The following is a 27939-nucleotide window of genomic DNA, read 5'->3' on the forward strand; positions in this document are numbered from 1 at the left end:
CGGTCCGCAGGCATCGCTCGGGGGCATCGAGGCTGCCAGTAGTGCGTTTCGAGTGATATATTGTTCGAATTGGCTTCGTCTTACTGTCGCTTTGGCCACGCTCCGGGGATTTAAACGGTGAAGTGACAGCGGGAAGCAGCGCCGCCGCCGACGGGAAGGACATCGCCTTCTTTCAGGAGGCAAAAAAAAAGCTCCGGGGGGGGGGAAACCGCCGCCGCTCTCGGCAAACCACCGGACAGGACACCGCGGGCGGGACCCGTCTCCGCTGTCGAACCGCGCCAACGTTAATTCCCGGTGAGGCTGCTCGGGCTCGTTCTTTTTGTCCCAGGCGGAGCGGCTTCGCTCGCAGGGGGAGGCCCTGCCGGCGTTTCAGCCACCAGATGGACCCTCTCTGTCAGGGAGAGGGGGGCCGACTATTTCAGCTAAACTACCACCGACGACTTTTATCGGTTGTTCGACTCGTCGAACCCGTTTAAAGCAGATCGTTTTGGGTTTTTGTTTTTTTTTGGTTTTTCTTTAAACCGCCGAGCCTCGTAATTAAGGTGACGAAGTGTTGTAATCTCCCCGCAAATGTCACCGTCTCGGCGTGCGGAGTTCGTTGGGGCCTGCGATGAAACCGCTGCAGATGAATGGTGTTATCGCGCAAACCTACCGTGGGGTGCGGGGAGACACGTAGCACGATGCTAACTAGCTAGCTAACGCGCTGCTTTGGGGCTTTACCCTACCCCGAGAGTCAGGTGGCTTTAAACCGAGCAGAGAGCACGGCTGGATCGCGTCTTCTCTCCCACCCCCCCGTGTGCCGCGAGGCAAAGCAACTCGTACCGTTACGGAACACGTCTCCTGTCATAGGAAGTCTCGCTGGGAGCTGCTGCTGGAACCATATGTCAGGTTTTCCACTGACAAGGAAAGCATGGTTTCCAGTGGCTAGCTAGCTAGCGGGCTAGTGCTAGCAGAGAGGAGGTTTGTGACACGTCTCCCATGGATGGCACCCGTCGTTTTGTTATGTGGTTGACATTGTCTTCGACCGCCTGTTATTGAACTGACACCCAGCCCCACGTCCCAGCACGGCTTATAATGTGCTGTGATGGGACTGCGATGTGGTGTCTAGCTAGCATTAGCATGGGTCATCGGTAACGCTACATGAACTTTGACCCAAGGTATCCATTTTCCTAAATTCCCACCTAAAGCCAGTGCAGGCCAAGTGACTTGCTGGCAGTCGTCCGTGGGGTGGAAATTTTAACACAAAAAGGGCCTTTGTGCTGAAGACATTTTAACCAAATAATGTCTGAATTTCAATCGAATAACCCTCACCAATTTTTAGTTCATAATGGGACCATTATGTTGCCAAGTGGTGGAAAGCATTTTCTTTTTTTTCGGCAACTTTCACTAACCAAGGTTAGGTTAGCTGCTTCTACTGTTTCGGGTGTAGATTAGGAACAGCTGAGTGTTATCATAGGAGGGCCCTACATCCACACCCTGACTGCTTAGGCAGATGGCGTCCTCTCTCGTCTTTAAATGTCAACACTCTGAACTTAATGATCGCACTTTTCTGTGCACATCGTTTTTTGTGTTTTTTCTAATTGAGTCCTTTAAGTGATTGGACTTCTTTTCTGACAAATTAACAGATAACAATATTTTTACAGACGCAAGCCAAAGGCATTTAATTTGAGCAAGTTGCGCTTATGCTTTTGTGCAACTCTTTGTAACCCCCCTCACAAGGTATTCTGGCAAGACAGCACCATCCTGATGCAGAACCACAGAAGCACGTGAAATGAACAAACCACCGCAGCCTATAACGGGGCCCACATCTGTCCCACACCCCGCCCCATCCCCTGGACTTACACAGGTAAAGGCCATCGGTGCGGTCCAGGATGTGTCGGGGAGTCTGTCTGTTTGCGTTTGGCTAACTTCTGTCTCCCCACCAGGCTGCCTATGCCCCTGGGCAGCCCCCTTCGCTTGTTTTCGCCAACCCTACACCTCAAATGAACTCTGCACCGCAACCGAGACAGGTATGGTTAATTGCTTGACTTGGATGCCGACTTACTTTCGGTACTTAGTGGCTGGGGATGTGGTATGTTTTGCATGTTGCGCATCCATCCATCCATCCATCCCTCCTGGCCCATTTCTTGTCTCACGTGGGTTTCTGAAGGTGCTGCTTTTGCTGTACTGCTTTGGTTAAGAGTTTGTGTGCGCGTGAGTTTTTGCCCTTTCTCTCACTGTCGATCTTGACTCCTTGCTTCTCTTTTGCTGTCCTCCCAGTTTGCCGCAGGCCCCCGTGCATTACACCAACAGGTACTAACACCCCTTACTTTTACCTCAATCCTCCCTTTTTCTGCTAAGTGTAGTGCAGCCGCCGAGGTGGATTGGACCAATGTCTGTCCTAAGTTGAGACCAGTTTCAAGTCATATGATGAGCAAGCTGTTAAGATGCCACTATCTATTACCTTTGCCATCAAAATACTGCTCAGGGTTTTACAATAAAGATTTTAAGAATCTCTAAGCACTACTGATTGATAAACTTTTCCAACACATGTATACATTTACTTACTTCTAATACATAGTTGTACATTGTAATTGAGTTATTTAAGCTTACTGTTGTGGCTGATTAATAAACTGTAGTTATTCATAGTCTCCCATTTACAAACCTAACCCTCTCAATCATCCACGGTCTCTTGTCCCCATTTTCACTTTATCTCACTCCCTCTCTTGCTTTCTTGCTTGTATGTTGTGCGGCTGAAGGGTGGATACAGAGCACTACAGGTAACTGCTTTTCTCTTCCTCCTCCCCCCTCCTATCTTTGGCTAACCTCAGTGGAGTTGGGAGAAATGAAATTGAATACAATCTAGACTCTGTAACCCAAGTCCTGCACCAGTTGCACACACTAGCAGTCGCTGTGGGTGCAGAGCTTTCAGCTCTTGAGTGACCAAGCAGCCACACATACAAGCCGCTGCATTCCAACACACGGCTAGAGGAGCCCCCTGTACTTTCTAATGTCAAATAGACGCACACAGACACGCCGCGTTGACGTCGTCTTGGGTTCATAGATTTGTTCATTCCACTTCTCCCTCCCCATGTCCACTCCTTTGTCCACCAGACTTACTATCAAAACCGGCCGACGATGCCGACCAGTGCTCCCCGGGTGCAGACCACTAGCGGCCAACGGCCCGTGGGACCCACTCACGTCTACCCTCCAGGCTCCCAGATGATGATGATCCCCCAGCAACAGCTCCCCTTCGCTGGCTCCCCTCAGGGCTACTTCATCCCTCCTGGACAGGTTGGTTAACATTTGTGATCACCAACTGGTTGAACCAGGACTCGCAAAGATTATGACTCATCCTGAAAATAAAAAGCATTAAAAGGTATTGGCTTTCATTTACAATTGCCACCATTATGTTTGCCATTAAAGGCACAGGTATTTGGACACAACACTCTTCTTCTCTCTCTTTTTCTTCTTCTCTTTCTTCTTCTACTACTACTACACAGAGCCGATATTAGTGGAAAAACGACAAAATCGGACCAGAAGTAGCTAGATGGCTGTGTGTCACCATTGGCGCGTCGTCAATGTTCGAAAACTAATGGAACGAGATGAGATTTAGAGTAAGACGCTTTGTGACGTCATCGTACTATGTACTATAAATGTACGCATACATTCGCGTGGTGCACTGTGTAGACTCAGTCGCTCTGTAGTGGTTAGAGATTACAAACTAGGTGTCTGTGAATGTGTTTATGTACCTTCTTACCTGGTAGATGTCTGTGGATCTGTTAGATTGATATTTTATCACTTTGGTCCCATTACTTTGCCGGATTCATGAAAAAACATGAATCCACAGAAACTTGTGACCACGTTGTGTCCACTCGACGGTGAAATAGTCATGTGTTCATGTACTTTGAAGGCGTCAGAAAAATAGACCATGTGAAATGGGAATCACTTACAGAAACACGACAATGTTTTTTTGTATTTCATGGAAATGTAATCTATCAAATTAAATCCAAGCAAAGAAGGCACCACTTATATAACGTAAAAAATCCTTTGTAAACCTCCATAAATACGTCATTGACTCGCACAAGACCAAATCAACTGAGACTCCACATCTTACACAAACAACACAGTGAGTTATGGCAAGGTTTGGTTTAGAATCAGACGGTTGTTTTAAAGAAACTTCGTGTACATGCAGCTTTCTACAGCTAAGGGTTCAAGATGTTTGTCATATACATTTGAGCCTAGATATATGTAGTGGAATGACATTGCAACGCACCCGGAGATTATGCACGATATGTACAAACTGGTCAATAGCTAGCTTACCAACTAAACTAACTGATTCCTGAAACGCAATTCAATTAGTAAAATAAAGGTAATATACATAGTAGGAATACAAAATAGAAATAAAATTGACATGCAGATATGTGCAGTAGAGTGGCATTTGAATAAAGTCAGGTAGTGTGGAGATCTACAGTGTACAACATTATGGCACCGCAATACAGCGCAGTATGCAGTAACCCAGAACAGTGATACAGTATGCATCATACAGTTCAGTAAGGCAGTCGGGGCTATGTGTGTGTGTCTCAGTGAGGACCCCTGATGAATTCAGCATTGATAGTCCTTATGGCTTGCGGGAAGAAACTCTATCTCTGTCCTCACTGTGTGACTGTGGAGGTGCTTGCCTGACCGCAGCAGCTGGAACAGTCCGTTGTTGGGGTGATAAGGATCCTTCATGATCCTGCGGGCTCTGCTACTACACCCTTCTCGTGTATAAGTCCTGCAGGGAGGGGAGGGTAGTTCCAGTGGTACGTTCGGCTGAACGCACCACCCTCTGCAGGGCCCACCTGTCCTGAGCAGTACAGTTCCCAAACCAGGCAGCCATGTTGCCTGTCAGGATGCTCTCCACTGCTCCAGAGTAGAAGGACTTGAGGATCCTCACCGAGACCCGAAATTGCTTCAGCTGCCTGAGGTGGTAAAGACGCTGCCTCGCCTTTCTCACCAGAGTGTCTGTATATATAGTCCATGTTAAGTTCTCCGTGATCTGGACACCCAGGTTCATAAAGCTGCTTACCCTGTTGACATAAGTCCCGTAGCAGACTTAAATTAAAAGGGAGGTTTTAAGTAGTGACAAATCCTTCCAGAATATGTCAAATTCCAAATGAATGTTAATGTTCCACAAATGTTGTCTGCATTAGAATATAGACAAGTAATCTATTTAACTGAATTCTTCAGTTGCAGAAAAAGTACAATGAAGTACTAATTAAAACTAACTTGTGTTTATGTTTGTGAAATCACATCTATTTATTATGTAAAATAATTACAAAGGTTCTGTTAATTATTTTTCCATATGCTGAAAGATAGCCGAAAGTCTCAGACAATCAAGAAGTAATGGTGAAAAACTGTAATACGAACCCTGCATGACTAAACTGGACCCTGTGTGTTGGAGATATATTCATTATTATTATTATTGTATAAAACTAGATATTGAGTTTAGTTCACAGCTATTAAAGTAGAATTTGTTATATTTTTGTGACGAGTCTTTCATCAATATTGATGGCAAATAATGCTGGAGCGGCATCTGCAGTGGGATGGTGCTGTTTGTCCCCCTGCCTTCCCTTTAAGACAGAAATTAGGGATGTTAACAAATAATGGACTATCGATTAATTCAAACCTGCCAACCTGCATGCATTTTGTGTACTAATCATGCAATTCTTGGGTCAAAATTCACAGGTACGAAATGCCAGGTGAAACTACGCAAAAAAATATATTGTAATTTTATTACGGAAAACAATCAATGAATACAAAACAATGACCGGTGACAAGCTGAGTCAGATAGATCTGATTCTGTGCTGGTCAAATTTACAAGCCCAATGCAGTGCTCATGTACTGTACTCATAAAAATGCTCCGATACTCAAACCCGATACCAACGTAATGTTGCGTAGTTGAGGCTTAAAACAGCGAAAGGATGAATGTCCGCTGTTTGGAGGTACTTCAAGGTAAACGAAGACTGGTCAAATTATTGCCTGACAATATTCCAAAATTGTGCAGTGCATATAATCGCTGTCACTACAGCAGAGTGTGCCTTGGTCGTTCCTAGTGCACAAGCGCCGCTTGTGATGGTAGGTTAAATTCTTTTTTTTTTTTTTAATTCTTTTTTTTTTTTTTGACTCTTCTTGACCAATCACTCAGTAAAACAAATTGTTCGATTTGATTCAGTTGGTTTAATGCCTGCTGAGCGAAGGACTCCCAGTGAACGAGAGTGAGAGGAGTTGGCCATTATTTATTTTCCTACAATGACTGCAATTAATTTTGGAATGGCAAGTACCCTATACATATAAATTTATATTTGCACTTAAAGTGAAGGACTCTTTTGAATTTTGAACTGGACATGTCCATGTTAGTTATATGTTGTGTCTGACTAAAAGTTAATGAGAGTTACAGGTTCAATTATACTCAAACTTGGTGACAATCCCTTCTTCGATTTCATTGGAACTCAAGAGTCAAGAGGTTTATTCGTCACTACTTTCATACAAATATGCAGTGAAATGTCAACGCAATGCACCCGGTGATTACACACTATGTCCTAGACTGAAGTAGCTTCCTAAGAATTTCTACTAGACCAACTAACTGATTCCTAAAACGTAATACAGTAAGTCGATTACTATAGAATAAAATACAAATATATAGCATAGATAAAGGGAATAGGCTTATGTATATGGGATAGGCTTATGTATATGGGATAGACTTATGTATATGTGATAGGCTAATTATGAATATACGGATATGTGAAAAAAGTGAGGTAGCGTTTGTGAGATACAGCACAGTATACAACAGTACGGCGCAGCAATATGGTAACACCGAACAACCCAGAACAGTGACACAGTATGCGGTACAGTATGCTACATACAGTACAGTAAGGTAGTGGAGCCTATGTGTGTGTGGCTCAGTGAGGACCCCTGGTAAGGTCAGCATAAAAAGTGACCGTTTCATGTTGTATTTTATTTTATTGGACCTCGGGAACAGTTTCATGTTCTATTGTTCCATATGGAATATTGAACACTGTCAAAATCAGCAATCTCACTGTTGTGGTAACTTAACATTGCAGTGAGTCTGTATGTGCAGCTGTCCTATCACGTGAGCATCATCAGATCACGTAATGTATTTGTCGTTGACGTGTGACAGCAGATATACCCAATGAGACCAAATTATAAGAGAATCAGATTTCTCTAATCACGGATATAAAGTGCAAATTGATTGGACGATAATATAAAATATTTTATATTCAATGTTTTATTATGACTATTTAAGTTAAGGAAAATCAAATCTGTCAGATTCAGCAGGACACACTTTAAAGAAAAAAGGGGTATATCCTAATGGGATGAATTAGTATACTGTATATAGTTCTCCCTAGTGGTGAGCTTAATCAAGATGTGGTGAGCCTTGTTACGAGACAGTGAATAACTGATGGGGTAAATTTAGCTGCAGTAACTAATGCACGGAGACTCCCTGTTACACTATTGTGGTAATCAAAATATTTTCCCGACTTTGCCGGGTCTTGTAATTGCTTATAAGAATTTAATCAACCTTTTGTCAAATCGATAAGAACTGAAACAGTCTGCCGTTTTGTTGTAATTGAATCAATGGGAGTCTTTGGGACGCAGGGCATTTTGGAGAAAAAAAATACCCAACCTGTATGTTGTAGTACTCACTGGAACGATAGGGGGTAGTCGAGAATAAAAATGCTTAGTGGAGCAGAAAGTCGATGGAGGCTTCGGGAAGAATGACAAACATGACTTGGAGTAGAAAACGGGAGCTTCTCGATGCCGAGGAGGAAACTGTTTATTGTTGCTCATCAACTAATGCTGCGTTCAGATGGAACACTGTAGACGGGAATGGGAAACACTTCCTCAATGGCATGAGGGAAGGGAAAGGGAGAGGTACGATGGCAAAATGAAACGAGTGATATGCTGTGGTGATGACGCTACTAAAATATATTAAACTAAATTGGGTTAGGGTAAGGTTTTAGTAATTTTATTATCCTCTTGTTGAACATATCTGCACCAGACTTGATCTGCTACGCAACATCTGGCTCATTCCGTGGCAGAGGACGGCAAAAGGTTAAAATATTTTATTTGCGACGGGTCATAAATATTCCTGAATGTGCAAACCAGCTGACCAAGTCTGGCCTCAAACTTCTCCATTTTGAAATGAAATTCAATAAACCTCGCGCCAAGTCACAGTCTCAGCGGTGTGCAACATCACGTTAGGGCACCATTGTGTCCTGGTGACATCGTTAGCTTTTATGTTATTAATAAATCAACAATTGTTTAAGGTTAACTGTCGATTAAGGAAATTCATTTAAATTTGCATCTCTAACAGCAATCGCTAAAGATTTCAAAATTAAATTTGGGAACAAAATGGTGTTAAGTGTAACTGTCCGACTGCCCTCCAATTTGACGACCAATAGTAGTACCGAAGCAGCATAAATTGGCAAGAAACTGTATATTTTCCCTTTTTAACCCTCTTTCCAACTCTTTTTCTGCAGTATCGTCCCCAATACATGGCACCTACTCAGCAGTACCCTGTGACAAGCGGCACTGCAGGCTTCTATCCTGGAACTAGCCCTGCTGAGTACTCTGCTTATGGTAAGAGCCTTGGCTCAAGACCCACACCTGCCAAGCACAGTCATAACCATGCAAGGTGATGACAAACAGAATAACAACTTTCACCAAAATGAAAGATGTAATTTCAAATAAATCTGAGCACCTCTTGATTCGAAACCAAATTCACTTGAAATTGAGCAGGTTTGTTCATATGCTAGCGCTGGATAAATGGTGGTTTTGCGTGGCAGGGTTGTGTGACAGCTCCCGGGTCGGAGCAGTGGGTTGTGTGGAGGTCTGGCTTGACTTTGCTTCTCAGTCTGTTCTATCTGCAGTCTCACCTGACACAGCCTTAACACCCTGCTTCCTCTGGTTCCTCTCATTAACTCATTCTGCATCTGTCTCTTCTTGCCCTCCCGCCTTTTCCTTCCTTCCTCTCCCTTCCCTTGCACCCTTACACTCCTTTGCTGCGTTGGTTCAGAGCCCTCTCATGCTGCGAGGGAGAGGCGGGGTGGTGGGGGGAGAGGGGGTGGGCGAGAGAACGGCCGTCTCTCTCTCCACGGCGCTCCTCTCACCTCCCAGCGCTACCCTGGTAAGTAGTGTGTGTGTGTGCTTTTGTGTTTGGACAACACGCTTCTGTTGCAAATAATTGTGGCAGTTCCTGTCTTTGATGATGCTCTTGTACCTGTGAAATTGTTTCCTCTATATATGGGTATTTATTTTTGTCTTTAAGTCCACTACCTTTTAGCCCTCGCATAGGTTCATGGCATATCTTCTAGTTTTAGTATTCTGTCTTAATCTAAGTCTCTACAAGAAATGGCAATTTTGTCAAATATAAATATTGCAGAGACATGCCCTTGAATATAATGTACTTGCAATGTCTTTTGAAAAGATGGGAAGGATTATAAAATTGATTGTTCAAATGAACAAGTTTATGTTTTTATCAACAAGCCATAATTCAAAGCTATGTTGGAAACTTTCTAAACAGTCAAAAGTATACAAATCTCACACAAAATTTGCCTTCTCTTGTCTGTCAGTATTTCCAAATCTTCCTTTCTGTTGCTCACCAATTTCATGACACGATACTGCAAAACTCCCGCTCCTTGGCTTTTAAAGTCTTTCCTGCTCTTTTGTTCTCTCTGTCCAGCTGGAGCTTACTATCCAGCACAGCCCCAGTATTCGCCATCTGTCCAGGCTGCTCCGGTCATAATCAGCCCGGCCCAGCAGCAGCAGCAGCAGCAGCAGCAGCAAGCCGTGCCTCCTCAGCAGCCTCCAGCCCCACCACAAGGCCCACCCAAGAGGGAGCGCAAACCGGTAGTGTATCCCAACTAAGTGCAGCGGATGTCACCTCTCTGCTGAGGTCAAATGCATTGAATAGACCAGACCTTCATTGTCATTTCAATGTGGAACGTTCCCTTTTGCATCAAAAAGACAAAGGCATTCAATGTGCTAGCTGCACCTATAGGTCTGTGGCATGAGGACAGTTGCATTAGTTTGGAATGCTGGATTGAGGAGTGTAGAGTGGAAGCCTTACCAATTTTTGCCCTTTCTCTTCTAATAGATAAGAATACGTGATCCTAATCAGGGCGGACGGGATATCACTGAAGAGATAATGTCAGGTGGAAGGTCCACCTCCACACCAACTCCACCACAGGTAAGACAATGGCATTTTGGGTTGATTCAGCTTAATTGTCCCGATCAGAAATTCAGGGCAATTTTAATTAAAATTCTCCCCTTCAGGGATTAAATAAAATGCAATCTAATCTTTTTAATTGCAACTAATGGGTGTTGGAAAACATATTCCTCTTAAATGTTTTTTCTGCTGTGATTACTGGGTCATTAAGTGTAATACAGGTTATGCATCACAGCTCTGTAGTAACAAAATGCTAATACATTGTGTGCTGTGTAACAGCTGTTGATCATCGGGTGATTTTCCAGAGTTGAAATTAGATGTCCAATTTGTGTGACAGGCAGAGTGCTGCTAGAGCCTTCTGTTCATTTCAGTACTATAAAAACTCTTGATTTTTTTTGTGTGGCGCCCCCCCCCCCCCCCCCTTTTTAGGCCTCCATTTCAGATAATCCTTTCCAGAGCAATGGTGACGTTACACAGCCCATCACTACACTAACAAGAACCGGTAAATATTTTGAGAGATTGTTCGAAAGCATTGATATAAAATAAATGTAATTAACTGAATTCATGGATCATTGAATGCCCCATTTATGTTTTTGTCCAGGTGAAAATACGGAAGCTGCTCCTATAGCCGAAACTCCACCTCCTCCTCCCATAGCCGAAACTCCACCTCCTCCTCCCATAGCCGAAACTCCACCTCCTCCTCCCATAGCCGAAACTCCACCTCCTCCTCCTATAGCCGAAACTCCACCTCCTCCTCCTATAGCCGAAACTCCACCTCCTCCTCCTATAGCCGAAACTCCACCTCCTCCTCCTATAGCCGAAACTCCACCTCTCCCTCCTGTAGCCGAAACTCCACCTCTCCCTCCTGTAGCCGAAACTCCACCTCTCCCTCCTGTAGCCGAAACTCCACCTCCCCCTCCTGTAGCCGAAACTCCACCTCCCCCTCCTGTAGCCGAAACTCCACCTCCCCCTCCTGTAGCCGAAACTCCACCTCCCCCTCCTGTAGCCGAAACTCCACTTCCTCCTATAGCTGAAACTACACCACCTCCTATAGCCGAATCTCCACCTCCTTCAGCCACAGCAACCCCTGAGCCTGTTTCGGAGGTCAAACCTTTAGCAGAAGCTCAGGTGGCTCCACCTGCTGAGCCGGCTACACAACCGGTGGTCCTTGTAGAGACTGCGGAGGTGCCTCCCCCGTTGGCAGAGGATCAGCAACCTACTCCATCCATTTCACCTCCAGCAGCTCCATCTTCACCACCCCCAGCAGAGGCCGAAGCTCCAGTCAGTGACACGGTGGATGCCCCCGTTGTCCCAACCGTGAAACCGGCAGCTAAGGAGGTCTCTGCCAAACGGGAAGAACTGCAGAATGCTCGGACAGCTACTGAAAAGGAAGAGAAGAAACCCGACGAGGTGACCAAATCCGAAAGGGAGCATCCAGTGTCGAGTGCTAAGCTGAGGCCAGAGCTTGCAGAGGAGGTTGCGGTGGTAGTAGCTAATACTAGCATGGTGATTGAGGAAGCTGCAAGTTTACCAACAAAAGCTGTAGAAGAAACTGTCGTCAAGCCACCGATCCCGGCAAATGAAACTGCCGTTCCACCTGCCCAGAACGCTGCTGCTGAGCCAGAACCCACACCAGAACCCCCCCTCTCCAACGGCCTCGATCAGGAAGCTGGGGAGCTACCCGAGGACACGGCTCCCACAGACAGTATGCCCCCCGCCAAGCCTGACATTTGTCGATCTCAGGAAGCCACCGCTGTGGCAGCGCTGGCCCAGGACAAGAAGGAGGAGGATGGGACAGAGAAAGTTGAGGAGGCCCCTCTCTCTTCTGCCAGTTCTCCCACAAAGGAATCGACTATGCAAGGTAGGGTGGAGAGTTTCACCTTTTTCACCATTTCACATTTTCAGTTGGTGTTGCCCTACTTTAATGTTACTTTGTAGCAGTTTGTCCACGGAGGACAATAAAGCCTCAACTGATCCAATCAAATACCTTCTCATTTAAAGCTGCTGTGTCTGTGCCAAAGAAGAAGAGGAACATGAAGGAGCTGAACAAGAAGGAGGCCATCGGCGACCTCCTGGATGCCTTCAAAGAGGTGCGTCAGTCTTAAATTATCCAGAAATAACCCGAATGAGCTGTATGTATGAACGCAGGTATCCGAATCATATTACCTGGACTTTAACCAGCCAGCACTCCTGCACAAGGTCCATGTAATGCACAGCGAGCGATTGCCCGTGTTGATGAGATCTCCATCATGCAGCAGTTATTTACCTGCTGATCTTTGTGCACGGAGCGTGCTCTTTCCACTCTTTCGTTTATATAACCCCCAAAATACATGGAGTATCAACGGCAAAAAAAGATAAGTTGGTAGCCTTGTCTGCCTTCTTGTCTGGTAAAACTCTGCAGCGTCACATCCTGCCTCCTGCATGCTGTGTCAGGGCTCCGCTCATCTAAACCAAACTTGAGTATTTCCAGGTAGTGTAAACGCGTATGCCACGGACAATCTCCAGTTGTGCGCTACATCTGTATAAGGGCAACTCCAGACAATGTCTGGATCGGATTATCATTGTCCGAAATGCATGTGGGAAGCAGATTTCATCTAAGTGTGAGAAAGCCAGAAACGCTGTAGCAAAATGTGGCCAAACTCTTCTACTGTGTTATTAATGAAAATATTTATCAAAATTTGGTTGTGTGGCAAGTAAAAGAAATTAAAACTTTAGGGAAGTTTACATCATACTCCGGACATTCATAGAAATGCACTTGTATGCGTTGTGTAAATGCGTTTTCCCGATGTGTGTCTGGTAGGGCACAGTAGAGACTTATCAAATCAACACTGTACCAGACCTGCTAACCTGCATGCATTTTGTGTAACAACTAGTCAAATTACGCAGGTACAAAATGCAGGCTCAAACTACGCCAAAAAAACACCAATACAAAACGATACCGTACATTTATTGGGTATTTAAACTACATCCCTCGGATTGGACCAGATACTACTTCCTGTTGTTCTGTAAGCCCTCCCTCTCCTTCACTCACTCAACATCTGCTGATACACCGCGCACTGAGCGATACTTCGTCCACCGAGGTGTACCGCAGCATTGCTGAGGTAAAATAGGGAGTGGGAGAGTTATAATAAAACACAAATATGACCATTATGATAACATATAAAACGTGAGATGCACCGTTCGGTCGGCCGGTGACCGAAATTGGTCGGTTTTCACCAGCCGATTACTGTCAGATATACCTGATTCTGTGCCGTTCAAATGTAGTCACCCGATACTGTCCTCATCCATCCATCCATTCTCTACACCGCTTATCCTCGTGGGGTCGCGGGGGGGCTGGAGCCAATCCCAGCTGTCATTGGGCTAGGGGCGTGGTACACCCTGGACAGGTCGCCAGTCAATCACATCTCATGTACTCGTGAAAATTGTTCCGGTACCAACGTAATGTAACACAGTTGTGTAGTTGATGCTTAAAAAAAGAGCAAAATAATGAAAATGTCGGTGGTTTGGAGGAACAATGAAGATTAGATATATAATGAATTTATCCGCTGACAATATTCCAAAATTGTGCAGACTGCACTTCTACCGCTGTCATAGCGGAGCTCAACTCGTGATAAAAAGTTGCCGTCTTTTTTTGAGATTTGGTTCTTGACGAGTCACTCAGTAAAACAAGTCATTTGATTGAGTTGGTTTAATGCACGGTGAGCGAAGGAAGACTTCCAGGGAACAGGACCGAGAACTGTCAGCCATTTATTTTATTTTTTTTTGTTTTTGTTTTTTTGATTTGCAAAGTACAATATAAATGTGTATTTTCACTTACTTCCATTTCAAGTTTGAACTGGACATTTCCATGTTTGCTATATGTTGTGTCCTACTAAAACTCAGAGTTACAGGTTGAGTTATACTGAAACTTGGTGACAGTACATATTCTATTGTATTGGGATTAACTGACAGTTTCATGTTCTATTATTATTCCATAGTGAAAATCAGCAATCTCACTATTGTGGTAACTGAAAATTGCAGCGGAAGTCCCTATGTGCAGCTGTCAAATTATTCGAGCGTGATCAGATTGCTGGATCTATTTGTCATCGACGTACAGCAGATCGGAAATCGGAATCTGCAGGTCAGACAGAAAAATTAAAAAAAATTGGTATCGGCCAAGAAAATTCCAATCGGTGCATCTCTTGTTGGTAAACAAGTTGGGTTACTTTACAAGAATGCATTTTAAGGTGTATATCCTAATGATATGAATTTGTATACTGTATGTAGTTAGCCGTAGTAGCTCGCACACAATGTTATTGGCCTTGTTACGAGACAGCTACGGTGTGAATGAGTCATTTAGCTGCAGTAACTCAAAATGCCACAGAGACTCCCTGTTACACTATTGTGGTACTCAAACAATTTTTCCAAAGTTGGCAGGTCTGCTGTACTAATAATGGCTAATCATATTTGGTGTCACTACATTATTAGTATATAAAAGTGAATGAATGTGGTTTCTACTAATAGTCATTCTTGAGTTCACAAAATGTTAGTTCACAAAATGGCACAGCTACGTCTAGACACCATTCTGGCTGCTCTGCTGATAACCGTCGTTCTATTTCGATTTTTTGTTATTTGTTCTGCGGCAATTTCATCGGCACACAGTACATATGGCCATAGAAAACCTATTGACATTGGATTATGTATCACTCACCAATTTCCACACTTATACACCTCTGGTGTAATCCACCTCTGGATGGCCGGAGGAGATCCTGCGATGGCCGCACCAAAACCACAATTGAGATGTGGTGCTCGCCAGGAAGAGAAATCGCAGGGGGAGAGGGGCCACGGTCTCAAATGCGGGCTTGGCAGGGCTCTGGAACAACGCCCACCCCTACCCAGCATGGTGCTTTCTAATGTCCAATCTTTGGAAAACAAACAGGACGACATCAGGGAAAGGATCCGATTCCAATGGGTCGAGAGAGACTAATATCCTCTGCCAGACAGAAACATGGCTGACCCCCACGGTACCGGACCAAACTATTCAACCTACGGAATCCTACTCCATTTTCCGTATGGACAGAAAAGCCGCGTTCGGGGAATCTAAAGGTGTTGAAGTCTGCTTCGTAGTCAAAAACACCTGGTGCGAGCCCAGGAATATCCCAGCCCTATCGCTTCCCGCCTCACCTCGAACATCTGACGATCATGTGTCGTCCATTTTACCTTCCCTGTGAGTTCACTTCGGTCATTACAACTGCTGTTGACATCCCTCCACAAGCAGATACGGATGGAGCACGATCAAAGCTCCACGATGTGCTAAGCAGACACCAGAACAAACACCCGGATGCAGCCCTCATTGTGGCTGGGGACTTTAATAAGGCGAACCGCAAACTAGTTATGTTGCTCTTCCACCTACACATCTCCTGTCCCACTGAGGAGAACAGATATAAGACCACTGCTACACGCCGTTCAAAGAGGGCTACAAGGCCCCCTCTTCCACTGTTTGGCAACTCAGACCATGCTGCCATTTTCCTAATCTCAGAATACAAACATCTGGGTCGGGAAGCTTTAGCCCACTGTGACTTGTTTTGCTCCTCCCCGATGATGCAGCATGTTTACGGAAGCAGTGACATGCTTTATTGCCAAGCTAACTGATTATGTATATCCCATGATTTCTGTAGAAACCTTTCCGAACCAGAAATATGCAAAGCACTGAACGCGCACACGGCTGATTATAACGCCGGGTTCGTGTTGGCATTATGGACAATTACAAAGAACCGACTTACCAACTGCTGAAGGTGGTGAAGGAGGCTAAAAGAAGTTATAGGGATGTAGTGGAGTTCCAATTTTAGCTGTCTGACACCAAACACATGTGGCAGGGATGACAGACTACAAAGGCAGAGCTTCCACTACAGTAAGTAACGCTTCTCTGGGAGAAGATCTGAACTCGCTCTTTGTGCGCTTTGAGGCTAACAGCGCTAGCATTAGCTCCCTGGTTAGCACAATAGAATCTCATTCTGCCGCCGGAGAGGAGAGCACACGCAACATCTCAGAGCACGACGTGATTAACATCTCAGAAAACGACGTGAGCAAGGGAGAACGCTGTGAGAATGCTGTTCGTTGACTGTAGTTTGACTCTCCACTTCCGTGTGCAACTGGGTCCTTGACTTCCTTACCAGCATACCCCAGGTGTTGAGGGTGGGCTGCCACACCCCCCATCCCCAACACAGGAGCCCCCCCAGGGCCACAGGTGTGGCCAAGAGTAGCTCCAATACCATTGTAAAGTTTGCTCACGACAAAGTTGTGGAGGGTCTGATCTCAAACACTGATGAGAAGCCCTAACTTAGAGGTGGTAGACCTGACACGGTGCCAGGACAACAGCCTCTACCTGAATGTCAGCAAAACTAAAGAGCTGGTCGTGGACTTCAGAAAGACGCAGCAGAGAATCTAGACCCCCCTCACCATCAACGGTGCCCCATTTGAGAGGGTGACCAGCTTCAGGTACCTCAGTGTAAACATCACAGAGGACCTGACATGGAGTTTTCATACAGACACTGAAGTGAAAAGGCGAGGTATCGCCTTCATTACTTCAGACAACTGAGCAAGTTCAGAACCTCTTCAGAAAACCCTCTACTCTGGTGCCATCGAGAGCATCCTGTCAGGATGCAACACTGCCTGGTATGGGAACTGTTCCTCTCAGGACGGAAAGCCCTGCAGAGAGTGGTACGTTTGACTGAGCATACCGTCAGGGCGACACCCCCCCCGCAGGACTTATACACCAGATGGTGCTGGACCAGGGCTAAGGATTATGAGGATCCCCACCATCCCAACCATGGACTCTTCCAGTGGTGACGATCAGGCAGACGCTTCGGCAGCCACAAGACCACAAGAGAAACTAAGAAAGAGTCGTCGTCCCCTCCAAGCCCTAAGGACTTTTTTTTTGCCAGTTTATTAATTTTGTTGACTTATGACATGTCTCAAATGTCCATGAGCTAGAAACATGAACGTCCACCCAATAACTGGGAATTATGTACAAATGCTTTCCAAGTAACATGAACCCTATCTGCCAGATGGTGGTGCTATAGGTAAAGCGCTATTTTGGAAAGGCCATGCCCCTCACACATGACTTGGATTGACTTGAAATTTGACACAGGTCTAGCTCAATGTGCTCTACAAAAAAGCCTCTTGGATCACAACACAGTCTGTGGAGTTTGCCAAAAAAGCTTTTCACTACATGTTATGTTCCGTGCAATATGTATGTGATGGTTTTTGAATCTTACTTTTTTTTTTCTTTTCTGCCATCTAGGAACAGGAGGCAGCGCCTGCTCCTGAGCCCTCGTCCACTCAGGCCGATCCAGTCTCTGCGCCCCCTGCTCCCCCTGCCGAGGTTCCAGACGAGACCTGGGAGGAGAAGGAGGACAAGCAGAATGCGGAGCCTGACGGGCCTAAATACCAATATAAAGAAGGTAACAGTTGGAATTTAAGTTATACTGTCCGATGTCCTTGTTCATGTGTTTTTGTTCTTTTAATTATTTAATATTGCATGTCCGTGTCCACATAGAAAAATGGAAACCGATCGACCCAGAAGAGAAGAAGCGGTACGACCGGGAATTCCTGCTCGGCTTCCAGTTCATCGGTGCCAGTATGCACAAACCTGAGGGCCTTCCCAGCATCAGCGATGTGGTGCTGGACAAGGTAGGAACACTCAGATCTACTTGTTATGTACTTGTGAGATCTACATGTAGTTAAGTAACTGAATGTATGATGTTTTTGTAATTATTGTGTATTTTTCCCTTGAAGTTCAGCTGTTTACACATGTGTTCATTTGGCCTATTTAGAAACACGTCTCATAGCAAGGTTGTTTTTGTTTCAGCTGAGGCAAATTGCTTCTGACCTGAGGCTTTCAGTCACCATTATGATGCAGTTTGAATTTCAGAAGCAGTACGTTGCATAGCATGTGCAAAGGAGCTGATTTTCTGTTGATATTTTAAGGCTAATAAGACCCCCCTACGCCCTGCTGACCCGGCTCGTCTAATGAACGCTGGCCCTGATTTTACTCCTTCATACTTGGGGAACCTTGGGAGGCAGTCGACAGGAGGACCACGATGCCCGGTAAGGGAGACCAATCATCTATTAGTCTGTAATTGGTGTAGATTTTCTTTTTTTTAATTGTTATAGAACTAGGATGTAGTCATCTTAGACTTATGACTTATAGATAATATTAAGGCACAACATAGTTATCAGTCAAGATTAAAATTGATGTAGTTTTTTGGTTTTATAATGTATGTCAAGGTTACTTATATTTTAACTAAATTCTAAGGTGTGTGTGTGTGTGTGTGTGTGTGTGTGTGTGTGTGTGTGTGTGTGTGTGTGTGTGTGTGTGTGTGTGTGTGTGTGTGTGTGTGTGTGTGTGTGTGTGTGTGTGTGTGTGTGTGTGTGTGTGTGTGTGTGTCAGTCAGTGCTAGGCATCGCCTAGCACTGACTGCTATGCAATGACTATCAAGTCTTGATTTGTCAAGAAAAACACTTTCTCAATAAGTAACTGAGTCATCCAGTCACATTAAATCATTAAAAAAAGTTATTTTTCTGAAGAGACAAACTTTTTCAAAACTCCTGCCAGTGCGTGTCTCTTCTCCGCCCACTGTGTCTGCGTCCGCACGTTCTTCTCCAATCTGACCTTTCCCAAATTGTATTCATCATATCACAGCATCATGTTCTGTTTAACATTTTTATATTTGATATCACAATCCAAATCATATCTTTAAGGTTAACTACTCTTACTCTTACCGGTGCACTTCTCACAAGCTGCCGGTACTCTGTTCTGCCCTCTCAAGTGGACGAATAAAGTGGATATATTGTAAAATATACCGTGCTTTATTGAATAGCAGCACACTTTTTCTTTCCGGCCATGTCGGACACTATTACCCGCCAAAATACGGGGAGCATCGTGAACCTGCTTGTGATTTCGAAGTTTGAAATCGATCAATTTTCAAATCTGGATCGTGACACCCTATCCACCATGGGAATTCAGCCACGGCAAATTCATAGATGGTGTGTGAAGCTGTGGAATTGTTAATCCGCATTCATTAAAAATAAGTTTTCTTTATTACTTCACAAATTAAGCTTGTATTGCGATATATAAATATATCTTCTTAAAAATACCTGAACGTTGACATGATTCAGATCCTGTTCCTATTCCTAATACTTATCCATAGCACCTTATATTAATATGTGGGAAAACCTGCCCTTCACTACCAACATTAAAATTAAAAAATCCTCTGCTTGTCGAAATCATCTCGGCAGCCGCCCGGGCCACGCCGCTCCCAGCAGGGACAGAGGAAGGAGCCCAGGAAGATAATCACCACCATGTCCCTCAACGACGAGGTCCAGCTCAACAAGGCTGAGAAGGCCTGGAAACCAGCCATGAAGAAAGCTCCTTCTCGTGTTCGCACCGGGGAGGAGGTTGACGAGGAAGACCCCGAGCAAGTTAAGACCCAGGAGCTGTTCAAGCGCGTGCGCAGCGTCCTGAACAAGCTGACACCTCAGATGTTCCAGCAGCTGATGAAACAGGTGACAGAGCTCACCATAGACACAGAGGAGAGGCTCAAGGGAGTGATCGACCTCATCTTTGAAAAAGCCATCTCAGAGCCAAACTTCTCCGTGGCCTACGCCAACATGTGTCGATGCCTTATGGGGGTGAGTATTGCATTTCTGTTCGAGTCAGATTCAGCCATGCGTCTGAGTGTTAATTATGGTAATGCTGGACTTTTTAACCACACATTCCTCTCCGTCCTGTATAATAATTTCCCAGATATTTTCAAATTTTTGTGTGACACTTGTTTTGATTGAAATTAAAGTTTTGTGCAAACACGCTCTTTTGTCCCTCTGCCAGCTGAAAGTCCCCACCACAGACAAACCAGGCGTCACTGTCAACTTCCGTAAGCTTCTGCTCAACCGCTGCCAAAAGGAATTTGAAAAGGACCAGGATGATGACGAGATTTTTGAGAGGAAGCAGAAAGAGATGGAGGCTTCAAAAGATGTGAGGAATGCATGTCACGTTCTCACCACAATCTTTTTACACTTTTTTTTTTTGCACTGGGAAATTAACCTAGGAAAGGAAAAAAGTCAGTGTCTCTCCGCATCTCTTATAATTGCCAAGTTGCCATTCACTGTAGCGCCAGCTCTGTCCTGTCTCCCTTATGACGTCACATTCAAGTTTGCGGGCAATGTCCGTTTTTTTAGGTGGCTAATTGCATTACAAAAATGAGTCCAGCTGCAATTCTAAGTAAAAAATGTAAATAATTCAGTCAAATTGCTACATAATTTCCTCACATTAATTCACTGGGTATGCCAACCGTCAAGTCACCCATTATCGCTTCCATGCACAATACTGAATATAAGTTGACTTTTTTTCTTAGGAAGAGGAGCGTGAGCGACTAAAGGTGGCGCTGAATTACGCCAGAGATATTGCCCGTCGCCGATCACTGGGCAACATCAAGTTCATTGGAGAGCTGTTTAAATTGAAGATGCTCACGGAGGCCATCATGCATGACTGTGTGGTAAAACTACTGAAGAATCATGATGAAGAATCTCTCGAGTGCCTCTGCAGGCTGCTCTCGACTATCGGCAAAGACCTGGACTTTGAGAAGGCTAAGGTAATTGGCTGGACTCAACGCATGCATGCACGTATGTATGGGACACAATATCCTTTAAATGCATACACTAACCATGATGACCATAACTTTGTGCCACGTGTCTCGGCCACTCAGTATTAAGTGATGGGATTGTGGTACTGAGGAGATGGTTCTATAAACACGCGACAAACTCTCAAATGTTTGTAGATTACAGTATGAGAGTATAGCCTAACAGCTGCTGTCTATTTGTCCCCTAGCCTCGCATGGATCAATACTTCAACCAAATGGACAAAATCATTAAAGAAAGGAAAACTTCTTCCAGAATCCGCTTCATGCTGCAGGATGTCCTCGATCTCAGAATGGTATTGCTAGTTTGTGCTTTTGAGCTAAAATGTATACTTTTTTCTCTTTCACCATATTACATCTCCAAGATCTACCATCTTCTTGGATAACATTCTCACTCTCTTACCTCCTCTGCAGTGTAACTGGGTGCCTCGTAGAGGGGAGCAGGGTCCTAAAACAATTGACCAAATCCACAAGGACGCAGAGATGGAGGAGCACAGGGAGCATATTAAGGTCCAGCAGCAGATCCAATCCAAGAAAGACAGTGGTGGAGGGGGAGGCAGGATGGGAGGTGGCATGGGAGGCCGAGGGCCACACAACCCAGGGGGCAGCCGCGGAAGCCAGTCCCAGGACGAAGGCTGGAACACGGTGCCCATCTCCTCTAAGAACAGATCCATCGACACATCCCGCCTCAGCAAGATTACCAAGGTGGGTGGGGGTTGATTCCAATCAGCAATAATGGCTTTTCATTGGCGGAGGAGGCTTCACCAGCCCACAACTAAATGTATTCCAATTTTAGGTTCTTGTGACTTTATCCTTCATCCTTAGTTTGCTCTGCTTTTGCCCCCTTAGCCTGGTGCTTTGGACCTTAACAACCAGCTGCTGGCTCCAGGAGGCCTAGGCATGCGGGGCAGCTGGACCAAGGGCAGCAGCGGGGGCACAGGGGCTAAACCAGCCAGTGGCGAGCAGGGTAAAAATAAACATGGACACAAATGTACTTGCTAAATAGAAAGCATGTGGTTTTGTCTATTATACCATTCTCTCCGTGTCCAGATTCTGGTCGCCCGGCCACCAGCACCCTGAACCGCTTCTCCGCCCTGCAGCAGTCCAGTTCAGTGTCATCTTCCACAGACGCCGATCGCAGGGTTCCTCAGAGGTACACTGGTCATTGTTCTTCTCTGCCTTTCTCTCTTCCACTCAAAATGACCCCTTCTTATCGTTCATAGTCTTGTATCAATGGCACTTGTAGCTTGATGAGTGAGCATTTATTTAGGTTAAACCGTCTTTCTCCAGTGCCACTACCACATTCTCAAACCTAAACTATGACATGATTTCCATCCTTCTGCGGCAGGTCCAGCTCCAGCCGTGAGCGCGCTGGGGACAGGGACAGGTTCGACCGTCTTGACCGCCGTGAAGGCCAAGACGACAGGGGCGCACGGCCCCCTATCACCAAGCGCAGCTTCAGCAGAGAGTCTGAGGAGCGCGGTGGCCGTGGGGGCGATGGACGTGGCTTTACTGAGCCTGTGCGCCGGGTGGCCAGCATGACTGACAATCGGGACCGAGGCAGCCGGGACCGAGGCAGCCGGGACCGAGGCAGCCGGGACCGAGGCAGCCGGGACCGAGGCAGCCGGGACCGAGGCAGCCGGGACCGAGGCAGCCGGGACAGAGGCAGCCGGGACAGAGCCCCCAGCAAGGAGCCCATAGGTATATATTCCAGGAGTTAACATGGGAGGGGTGGGAGAAGGGGATGAATGTACCAGTGGCCATCCCTACAATATAGACAAACATACAAGATTTTGTCAATGTCGCCTGGTCAGAGTTTCATCTCATGTCCTCAGTTTGTTCTGCTAAAAGCACGAGTGGATGAAATGTCTTTTACTTTTGATGTGAATTAAAATCTTGATGGCATGGAAATACTATGATGAAAAAAGTAAGATGAGGAGGAATTTATTTTAGTGAGGTTGTTTGTTAAAATGGACGACAGACTGAGCCGATGGCCTGTGCAACAGATAAAATGAGGCAGACACAACAGAATATTTGTGGAAAATTAGTATTTTAGATAGTTGACTTGACTGAGGCTTCGGGTAGAGACATGATTCAAGTTTTACTTTCTGATTAACCTTCCAATATGTTTGTATTTCTCCACAGTGAAGCGGGAGAGTGTGCCCACCCCTCCACCTGTTGTCACCAAACCTGCCCTGACAGAGGAGGAGCTGGAAAAGAAATCCAGCTCCATCATAGAGGAGTACCTGCATATTAATGATCTAAAGGTACACACTGCGGAACCACATGCCCTTTATCGAAATATCTCCCAAACCCCAGATGATTGCTGATGTGTCTGCACCTATTTCCCTGCTGCCGCTGTAGGAGGCGCTGCAGTGTGTGTCTGACATGAGCAGCACCGCACTGCTGTTTGTGTTTGTACGGAACGGTGTGGAGTTGACGCTGGAGCGCAGCACCATCGCCAGAGAGCGTATGGGCTTCCTGCTCCACCAGCTGATCAAGACAGGAACGCTCCCCCAGCAGCAGTACTATAAAGGGTGAGTGTGCTGTTTATTTGACTTAAATATAAATCTATTTTGGGGTTTGCAGGGCTCCAGACTAACTTTTTTCCACTAGTCCCACTGGTGCTCCCTACTGAAGATTTTAGGAGCAGCAGCACAAAATTTAGGAGCACCACTGAAATTAGCATGCAATGGAGCACATTCATATTTTTTACATCTTAACTGTATTACTGATACATTAGTTGGTAATTAATAGACAATTTACAGAAATAACAATGTGCTCTTTTTATTTTAAAGAAATGTCACAAAGTAAAGTAGTGCTAACCAGAAAAAAATAATTGCATGTAAACATTACTGTCATTAACAACCATGATGCGCGCACACACGCACACAGGCGGTCAAACAATGGTTCGATATTGGAATGCTATTTTAATTGTAAAAAAATAATCTTAAAAATATCTGAGAATTAACATTTAAAAAAAATATGTGCAGTGTTTCAGCAGAAATGTATAATTTTACAAAAATGTTCCGCGCCTACGTCCACTTACATCATCTTTGTGAATGTGAATTTGTCTGTGCGCCCTTATCAAAGGACAAAGCGCTGAGGAGCAAAATGAAAGGACAAAATTGTGTAATTATCCTGGTGAAAGGAGCCGTCCCAACCCCCGGTCTGGGTCTCTGCCTGGAAGAGGAGGTGTCGTCCACTATTGGGCAATTCAAATATTGCACGATCGCCCAAGCCTAACGCGCAATAACACAGCCCGAAAGTTGGTCAAATTGAAACATTTTAAAATTGTATATTTTTGACAGCCCTAACACACACACACACACACACACACACACACACACACACACACTTCTCGCTCCCTCCTAGTGTTTCACATGATATACAGTGATTTAAAAAAAATAAAATAAAAATAAAAAATAAAAGTCGCCATATTTGCGAGCCGCGTTTCTGCTCTTAGGTATAACATTTAGGAGCAAATTTCTCTAAAAAAGGTTGCAATCTTGAGCCTTGGGTTTGGGGAGAATTCCAACAATATGGTCAAACACCAATACTTTTATGCTATTGCTGTATTGCTTATACAATACAGAAAAATGAATTGACTGAGAAAAATGTGTTGTCGTCGCAACCGGGCGATTTGTTTCTGACCATATTACAATTTTCCAAAACCCCCAAATAGACTATTGGAAACCCCTAAATGACCATGGGTGGTGAAAAATGTGTTCTGACTAGTAAATGGGCTTAAACTTGATGGTATATACCTTTTTTTTTTTTTTTTTTTTTAAGTAGTTGAGTAGTGATTTGTTTGCTCTTTTGTTTGCTTCAGGCTTGAGGAGATCCTGGAGGGAGCAGAGGACATGGCCATAGATATTCCGCATATTTGGCTTTACCTGGGGGAGCTCATCACCCCTGTGCTGCACGAGGGGGGCATCCCAATGGGACAGCTTTTCAGGTGAGGACCCAAACGATAGCAACAGAAGGAGCTCTTTGGAATGTCTGTTTCAGGGAATTTCAAATCCAAAACAATCATGTGTGTGTTTAGGGAAATCTCTAAGCCTCTACTGCCTCTGGGGAAGGCAGGTGTGCTGCTGTCACAGATCCTTACTTTGCTCTGCAAAGGAATGGTATGTTCCCATTTCTAAAGTGTACACTGAATGTATTCTTCATGAACTTCAGCCTTTTCTACCTCCCTTACATTGTTGTGGATTCATATTAAAAGATGGACTTGATTGAACCAGTTTAATCTACTGTGTAAATTGTTCCCCTCAGGCCCAGAAAAAAGTCGGGAATATGTGGACAGAGGCTGGCTTGAACTGGAGTGATTTCTTGCCCAAGGATGAGGACATTAACAAGTTTGTTACTGAACAGGTCTGGTGTCCCAATTTCCATACGTCTTAAATGAGGGTCATGAAAAATGTCCTGATTTTAAAATAAATAAAATGTTTCTTAACCCACTTTAGAAAGTGGAGTTTACACTCTGGGAAGAGTCAAAGTCTGAGGACAAGAATGTTCTGAGTGGCGAGGAGCTGGTCAAACAGCTGGACCGACTCATCCAGGACAAGGCCAACAACCAGCGGATCAGAGACTGGGTGGAGGTAGGAGTCTGCAGATGCTGCTCCCGAAAAATCCTCCCACGTGGCATCGCGTGCCTGTGTGGCTTACGTGTTTATCAAATGTTTTCTCAGGCCAACTTGGAGGAACAACAGGCTGCAGCCAACCAGTTTGTGCGAGCTCTGATGACCTCAGTGTGCCAGTCGGCCATCATATGTAAGGATTACTGCCTGTACGCTCAGCTGACTAGAACGCTTGACGTGGTTCACTTGTATAAACGAGACTTGATGTGCTCTGCTTCAAGGTGACAACCCGTACAAGGTGGATGTGGAGCAGATTACCCAGAGGGCCAGTCTGCTTCAGCGATACCTGTGTGACGAGCAGAAGGAGCTGCAGGCGCTCTACGCCCTCCAGGCTCTGATGGTGCACATGGAGCAGCCTGCAAGTAAGTCTCCCAGACATTATTTGCGTGTTCGCTGAAAACCTAATTTCGCCGTCATCGAGAGCCGTCCCGAGTGCATGACATCAAAATCTTCGAAGTGGATCCATGTTCGAGAGAGAAGCTTCTGACTGCTTTGCCCTGAGCTGCAATAACTATTCTCTCAATACGGGATCAATTTAAAAGACTCAGGTTTCCCCTGCCGATATTTGGGGTGTAAAAAAAAAAAAAAAAGCCAGATTTCCTTTAAGGCCAGTGTTTCTTGATGTCATAATTTAAACTACGAAATTGTAGTACTAGCAAAACATCATTTCCACACAAACTGCCACTGAAAGACTATAAACAATTGTCAGGTATCTGTAGCTCGACTACCCAAACAATTTTATTTATTTTTTGATAACTGCGCCAAATTAACCTGTACTTGTTTGTGCCTCTGCAGACCTGCTGCGCATGTTCTTCGACACCCTGTACGACGAGGATGTTATCAAAGAGGAGGCCTTCTACAAGTGGGAGTCCAGCAAGGACCCCGCAGAACAAACTGGCAAGGGCGTCGCCCTGAAATCAGTCACAGCCTTCTTCAGTTGGCTCCGTGAGGCCGAGGAGGAGTCTGACAAGGAATAAGGACTGTTAGGAATTCTGTTTTTTGTTTGTTTCCTCTTTTGGAAATGGATGAGCTTGGCAGGTTGTGAAGAGATGTGGACTACTTTGCCTAATTGGCGGACTCAATCAATCCTCAGTGAGGATCGGGTTTTTTCTTTGTTCGTTTTTTGTGACGGGAGGACCTACGAAAAACAAATCATTTCTCACCCCCCTTGCTTCCGCCCCATTTTCGTTCACGTCTGCTCGCCATGGCAAGAGCCTGAGGGGGGTGGGGGGGGGGGGGACAACAAAAAAATAATGCAGCGGGGATGCTTGCTAACAATGCGTGAAATGCCCCACGTCACAACGCAAACTTTGTTGACTTTTGAAAAAGCAAATCAAAGAAACAAACCAACACGCTGCTCTTTTTCTGGTTATGGAAAATGTATTGCCTAACATCTTATGACAAGAGTCAACATTGGGATGTTGCGTAGCATGTTCCCGGGGACCGGGTGTCATGCTGTTGTGTGTGTGCGTGTGTGTGTGTGCGTGTGTGAGATATCAACTGAACATGGAGCTCTTATGTCTTTGGTCCTTTACTGAGGTGTGCAGCATGATTGAAGTGTGTTTGTATTAATGATACAGTGGGAGATTTACTAGAGAAATGTACGTTGCTGACTAATCATAACTTGATGAATGGAGTTTTTTTTTTTTTTTTTTTCTTTGTTTTTTTTTTTGTTTTTTTTAACGGTTGTCTTTTCCCACTTCCTGTTTACTACAATGGGACCTGCGAAGACAAACTGAAGACTGATTGTGACCCTTGACTTTGACTACCAGGGGGTAATTGCTATGCTTCCCTTAAGCCATCCCGTCTCAACCTCCAGTAGTCAAGCAACTCTACTGACTTGCTTTATCTTTACCTCCTCAGTACTTACCATGCGCTATGAGGGCTCTTGATCCCTGCACTCCAGTCAGGGAGACCCTGGTAGAAGACCCATCAACATTAAAACTTGAAAACATTAAACGCAGAAATTGACTTGATGAAATATATAAAGAAAAACAGAAGTGATCCGAAAGCCTTTTCTACTATAAGTGGAAACACATTTCAGGAGCATTCTGTAAATATATAATAAAGGTTTTTGTTTTTTTTGTTTTTTTTTTGTTTTGTTTTTTTGAGTTTTTCCTCTTTGGCAGTTTTATTTTTCAGAAATAAAGAAATTGCTGATGTAATGCTATGTATCCTTTTCCAGGTGGCAGTTGTCCAGATGCAGAAAGGTGCTTCAGATAATCCATTGATTCGTTTATTGGAATTCTTGTAAATATGTTTCTTTTTTTTCTTTATTTTTTCTTTATTTTTGGCATTCTTTATTATTTAAGGAATTATTGCTTCTTTTTGCATCAGAAACTGAAAGATGAGGAAACGGAGCATTGCAAATAAAGGACTTATCAAGTTGCAGAGTGGGCTTTGTGCTAAA

The 27939-nt window shown here is 44.8% G+C and overlaps 1 protein-coding gene across 1 annotated transcript; it reads left to right on the forward strand.

Annotated features, from left to right (window-relative positions):
• Positions 1 to 110: 110 nt before the first annotated feature.
• LOC307237609 (eukaryotic translation initiation factor 4 gamma 1-like) lies at positions 111 to 27920 on the forward strand. The gene is made up of 30 exons (XM_080010367.1): positions 111 to 294; positions 1720 to 1846; positions 1926 to 2009; positions 3094 to 3273; positions 8526 to 8625; positions 9728 to 9894; positions 10142 to 10234; positions 10643 to 10715; positions 10815 to 12074; positions 12215 to 12303; positions 17496 to 17655; positions 17751 to 17884; positions 18182 to 18301; positions 19493 to 19885; positions 20082 to 20228; positions 20608 to 20844; positions 21081 to 21185; positions 21304 to 21594; positions 21739 to 21856; positions 21940 to 22042; positions 22238 to 22590; positions 23035 to 23156; positions 23254 to 23426; positions 24722 to 24847; positions 24938 to 25019; positions 25165 to 25263; positions 25356 to 25490; positions 25581 to 25662; positions 25751 to 25891; positions 26325 to 27920. The coding sequence occupies exons 2-30, from the start codon at positions 1772 to 1774 to the stop codon at positions 26504 to 26506; spliced, it is 5424 nt and encodes a 1807-aa protein (XP_079866493.1). The 5' UTR covers positions 111 to 294; positions 1720 to 1771; the 3' UTR covers positions 26507 to 27920.
• The last annotated feature ends 19 nt before the right edge of the window (positions 27921 to 27939 follow it).

This window comes from Zeus faber (genome assembly GCF_960531495.2).
Source record: "Zeus faber genome assembly, chromosome: 12".
Taxonomy (NCBI): domain Eukaryota; kingdom Metazoa; phylum Chordata; class Actinopteri; order Zeiformes; family Zeidae; genus Zeus; species Zeus faber.

Excerpts from the sequence above, each read along its gene's own strand:
- LOC307237609 (XM_080010367.1), top strand. The coding sequence starts at position 1,772 with ATGAACAAACCACCGCAGCCTATAACGGGGCCCACATCTGTCCCACAC. Across the intron at positions 12,075-12,214 it reads AAAGGAATCGACTATGCAAG|CTGCTGTGTCTGTGCCAAAG; the intron begins GTAGGGTGGAGA and ends TCTCATTTAAAG. Across the intron at positions 21,857-21,939 it reads ACCAGCCAGTGGCGAGCAGG|ATTCTGGTCGCCCGGCCACC; the intron begins GTAAAAATAAAC and ends CTCCGTGTCCAG.